This window comes from Triticum aestivum, chromosome 6D, assembly GCF_018294505.1.
Source record: "Triticum aestivum cultivar Chinese Spring chromosome 6D, IWGSC CS RefSeq v2.1, whole genome shotgun sequence".
In the NCBI taxonomy this organism is placed as follows: Eukaryota; Viridiplantae; Streptophyta; class Magnoliopsida; order Poales; family Poaceae; genus Triticum; species Triticum aestivum.
In genome coordinates, this window is record NC_057811.1 from 105,590,654 (window position 1) to 105,596,012 (window position 5,359).

General features: G+C 44.0%; 1 protein-coding gene and 1 pseudogene across 1 annotated transcript; one reads left to right on the forward strand and one right to left on the reverse strand.

Moving 5' to 3' along the window:
- Positions 1-6: 6 nt before the first annotated feature.
- LOC123141240 (uncharacterized) lies at positions 7-1,777 on the forward strand (annotated as a pseudogene).
- A 1,645-nt stretch (positions 1,778-3,422) lies between these two features.
- On the reverse strand, positions 3,423-4,285 carry LOC123141242 (uncharacterized). The gene has a single exon (XM_044560435.1). The coding sequence runs from the start codon at positions 4,145-4,147 to the stop codon at positions 3,689-3,691; it is 459 nt and encodes a 152-aa protein (XP_044416370.1). The 5' UTR covers positions 4,148-4,285; the 3' UTR covers positions 3,423-3,688.
- Positions 4,286-5,359: the final 1,074 nt, after the last annotated feature.

Genomic DNA, 5,359 nt, shown 5'->3' on the forward strand with positions numbered 1-5,359 from the left:
CAATAAGGCCATCTCATTCGTCCGCCATTGTCACAAATCCAATAAGGTTGATCCGATCAGACATGAAGAACAAAAACGGTCGCCGCAATGTAATTTATTCTTCTTTTGCGTCTGATGTTTATCTTTCGCGCAAGATTAATCCTCAAGAGACTCTTTTTTGTTGTTGTTCCAGCTAAATGCAACATGGAAAGCGACTCGCAACGAAGACGCTGCTGGCAACGGTGACATGCTTAGCAATCTGCCCAATGACCTTCTGCTCAACATCCTTGACAGGGTGGACACACTCGATGCTATAAGGACCTGCATCCTATCCAAGCAAATGCTGAAGGTCCCTGCCATGCTCACGCGGATCTTCCTGAGTGTTAGTTCCATTCCAGGTCTCCATGATCGTGTTGTCATCACCAGTGAGTTGCTCCGGACCAACAGTGCCGTGGCTCATGTAACGGATAGCATCTTGAGCACAAGGAGCCCGGAGATCACCATCAGCAATCTCAGAATCAGATTTATCTTGACGCAAGATGACTCTCTCACAATTGCCAAATCCGTTGCCCGTGCCATGGCGACCCGGACGGTTGACGCAGCTGAGTTTGAGATGACAACGGAGAAGGCTTATAAGATATCCTCTCCCGACGATCTCCTCCGCTTCGGGAAGCAGTTCAATGATTTTATCGGTGCTTGTCCGGATATATTCGCTGGCCTTAGGCGCCCGTGGCTGCGCAATATGAGGTTTGGTGAACTGGACATTCCCAACATCCTCAGCACTTGCAAGCTCTTGGAGTCTTTGCGTTTAACCTATTGCGACTCGGGGATCCATTCTGTACTCCAAGTAGAACATGCTCTACTTGTTGAGCTCGAGGTTGACTATGGGCAATTTGAGAGAATCGAGCTGATATGTCTACCAAAACTCCAATGGGTGAGCTATACTGGTTGGTACTCTTATGAAGATCCCCTTCATTTTGGTTTTGTACCGCAGCTTTCAAAGCCGAGCCTCACTAAAACTGGCGTCTCTTCGGATAAGACTCTTGAGTTAACTACGTTCCTTGCTAATGTTCCTTCCATAACCGATCTGCATCTGGATTTTAGAAGTGAAAAGGTACTCATTAATTTTTTGAATCATATCCGTCCTTTCTCACTTTACATATGATGGTTATATATGTAACAATAGTAACTTGAGGGGTTCTTCTCCGCGAGTTGAGAATGTAGTTCATATGGAACTTGCACTGAGTTTGTATTTTTTTTCCATCCCAGATTTGGGTTCTACCAGAATGCCCGAAGCTGCTCACGACTATGCTCAGCAAACTACAACATGTGAATCTGGACAATTTTCCTGAAGGATGTGATTTAGCTTGGACAATGTTTATTCTTGAAGCTGCACCCTCCCTAAAAGCTCTGTGCATCACAGTATGGGATCACTGGTGCATAATGGCGACAGACAAAGAGTTTCGGAAGGAAAATGGTTTCCGCGAAAAGGCAGACCTGAAGTGGAAGCCGTATGCCCCTGCTTTCAAGCACAAGAATCTGGCTAAGCTTACCATATATGGCTTCCAACCTGACGGCAACTTTATGCGATACATCAGGTGTGTTGTGGAAGCTGCGGTAAATATGGCAGAGATATCTCTGCATGACAGGAAGATGTGTGGACGCTGTGGTGACTTGGATCCCGAGATCAAAGACAAGGTTTGTCCATCAAGATATCCACGGACTGCTGAGGAGAGGAAGATGGCAGTTGAGGGGTTGGGGTTTGGCTTCGCCAGCTCTGATTCACTTTTGGTCCTAACTGACAAATGATCGGCACTGTATTCTTTATCATCTAATATCCTATCATGTTTTAGTTGGAAGGAGTTCCTCAACTCCATAATAATTCTATAGTTACCAAGTCTGTACTCTTGCTTTCCCTTCAATTGAAGCTTGTACTATTGCCTAACTGAGCCTCCATAATGTGGAACTTTATTTTTTATGTTAGAACCAAACACTTTTGATGCATTGGAATAAGTTGATGTGTTCACTGCTTCCATAGTCCATACATACATAAGGATTAGTGCAGGAACAACAAACAGGTAAGCAAGCACTCATGTCGCCCTCCACGGTTTCTATTTGTGTAGACATTGTAGAGACATTGTTTTCTTACCTAGGAAACTGACTCCGTGGTGATTAAATAATTATATTTATCTATGGATATGCCCTCTCTTTTTCTCAAATTTGATTGATAGAAGTACTTTGGATGCAGATCGGTGGTTCAAGGAAAAAAAGACTATCCAACTTATTTCTGCTACAATTGGCTATACGTAAATGTCCTAGAACAAAATATGAAGCATGCATGGGTTATCATGATTGCACAAATAGTTAGTAAACCAATTGGTTGTTGTTGAGAAAATCAGTGTTCAGATATTATATCTCATGTTCTTCCATTTGGAGATAGATAATAATCGAGAGAGATTATCAAGTTACCCTGCTTTAGTAAATCTCTTGGATTCATATAACATATCCTCGCATTAGATGAAGACCTCATTAAAACTTATTCACAAAATAATAATCCCATAAGCAAGTGTAAATTAATGTATGCAAATTTGTTCATTCATAGTGAAACGTGTGCTGTGATTGGTCTTCAAAGTCTGTTTAGATTTTTCTTATATTTCTGTTGTCTTTTTTGCTGGAAACTCAGAGATGCATTGACCTACACATGCAATGGAATTGAAATTGTTCCAGCTTGCATATCTAGGATTACTAGATTAGTAGTAGAAGTTTGGGCCTCTGAATGTGTTTGGTTGCAGGACGAATGGTAAGAGATTGACATCAGTATCGTGGCTTCAAAGAGAAAAGGTACTATTAGGCTGAGTTAAACCTTTTCTTTAGAAATGTTTAAGACTCTTGGAAGGCTGGAACTACATATACAAGGAATCTACAGACTGCATGTCAAGAAAGTATTGTTGTAGTTCTTTAATGTGATGACAAATATTAATGTGCAAAGCAGATGTGTATTGTTTTTCTGTAGCCATTGTTCTTTCATAGAAACCAAACTCTGAGTTGACAATAAAGTTATATTGCTTGATGAAATTATCTGCCATCCAGACTGTATTATTACACATGTATATATATTGACATTGAACATCTGCAAAGTGCAAATACATTGGAACCATTTTATTAACTGAAATAGTATATAATGGGTGATCTGTATTGGTTGTATGACTGAAGCGTGCCATACATAAACCATCAAAATTGATAAATCATCACAGTAATTATCAGGCGCAGTAAAGTGCGCCTATCCCTGGAAAATACACAGGAGCTCCTGGGTGCTCCACAGCCCTATACGAATATTAAATGTAAAAATATACCAAAAAATCTGAAATTTGGGGATATCAAACCTGGGTTCCCAATCTACTTCCTTGTGAAGTTTCATGAAAAAAATCCAGAAAACGTATTCGTGGCGAAGAAAATACTGTCCGAACATTCTTTTACTTTTCAAATTTCTCAGTGTTTTTTTAAGCTTAATGTTCATATAGAGGGGTAGCACCAAGGTGCTACAAATCCGCTTCCATCTATCCCTTTAATTTATTTGACAAAGGATGGATTTTATTGTCTAAGTGTCTAACTATCACTCTATCAGCATGGCCGCCATTGACGACGTGACCCGCCGCAGACCCCGGCCGTCTTCACTGCTGCTCCGGGATGTATCGCCGGCGCCACTGCCCTAGCTCCTGAACACGAAGAGGCAGCGGTCGCCGTCGCCGTCGCCGCGCCCGCAGGCGTACAGATCGAGGCGGTCTCCCTTGCACATGCCGCTCTCCTCCACGAGCCGCCTCCAGTCGAACCCCATGACCCGGTACGCCTTGTTGGAGTTGAGGTAGCGGAGTTGCGCGTCCTTCTCGCGGCCGTCGGCGTCGAGGACCTTGACCGGGACCCTGTTCTCGGCGTTCAGGCCGTCGCCGCGGAGCTCCTCCAGCTCCGGGAAGAGCTTGGGGATGGGGCCGCCCCGCACCTGCTCCTTGGTGAGGAGCAGCCTGTTCTGCCCCGACTGGACGTCGGACTGCTCCAGCGCCTTGGACAGCGCCCAGTCGGCGTCGTACACGCCGAGGCCGCCCATCACCTGCCGGTGGCGCGCCTCCTCCGCCGGGTCGATGCGGCCGCGGGAACCCATGGCGCCGTTCATGCGGTTGTTGCGCAGGGGAGATCTGTCGTGGTACGTGCGTGTATCCGCCGGTGGAATTTGGAATGCCACTGCGTCGGTTACGTGCGAATATATTGGTCGTTAGAATCTTTGTTCTTGTTGTGGCTATCTGAAGATTGATCTTGTGTAGGGTATTGAACAGCATACCCTGTTCAAAGTCTAAAGAATCTTTATCCGGTTTCGGGAAATCCACGCTGTTGGGAGTAGCAAGCAAGCAAGACTTCTACTTGTCTTAAAAAAAAGAAAATCCAAATATATTATCAAAGTTCATCAAAAGTACAAATCATTTGAAACATAATAAAAATCTACGGTTGAGAAGTCCTCGTGCACGTGCCCCTAAGGACCAGCGCGCTGAAGCTGCAGTCGTCGCGTCGTTGAATAGGTATGAAGTACCTGACAACAAATCTCGCCACATTATGAAAAATTCTAGCCTCACCGTCCCAAGAAAATGACAGGAATCCACATCAGAGCTCCGTCGACTCCATCCACAAGGACTAACTCGAGAAGGATCAGAGCCCGGAAAAGAAACTTGAAAAAGAAGCGTCGCCATCCGTCTGAGTGTCGCACCTGCAAGGACTGAACCTAAACTACTAACCAGAGCGGAGGCACTGGGATTTCTCTCCCTGCCACTGGCCGTCAGAGGAGCAGTCAGAGGAGAGATGAATCCACCGGTTCGTCGACGAATCCTGGAGGGGAGAGTTCGACCTAGTCACCAAGGGATCGTTCTACATATCTTCAACAACCATCTTTACCTTTGCTTTAGGAGAATGGCTACTGAAATTTAGCAAAGTCTCAATCGATGTGCTGACCGGCTCGAACGTCGCGAGAATTATATCTCGCTTCATGCAAGACTATCTACGTGTCTCGCCTGAAGCTTTCCCCTCCAGGCTACAATAGCGGGTCTGCCTTTTTCGTGTGCTCCTTCGCTTTTTTTTAATTTTTTATTTTTCTAACGGTTTTCTCTGTTTCTTCGGTGGTTATTTTGTTTCTTCGTTTTTTGTTTTTTCACTGTTTTCTTTGTTTTATTCCAAGTTTTACTGGGTTTATCTTTTTTTTTGCTCCTTTCTATGTTTTCATTGGGGTTTTCTTTTCTTTTCTATTTTCTTTATTTTTCTCTGTTTTTGTTTATTTCGTACTTTTCATCAATTTTATTAGTTTTTCCTTGTTTTTCTTCATATCCTCATGAGTTCTCGC

What these genes read in the sequence shown, in the direction of transcription:
- LOC123141242 (XM_044560435.1), bottom strand. Translation starts at nt 4,147, where the DNA reads ATGAACGGCGCCATGGGTTCCCGCGGCCGCATCGACCCGGCGGAGGAG.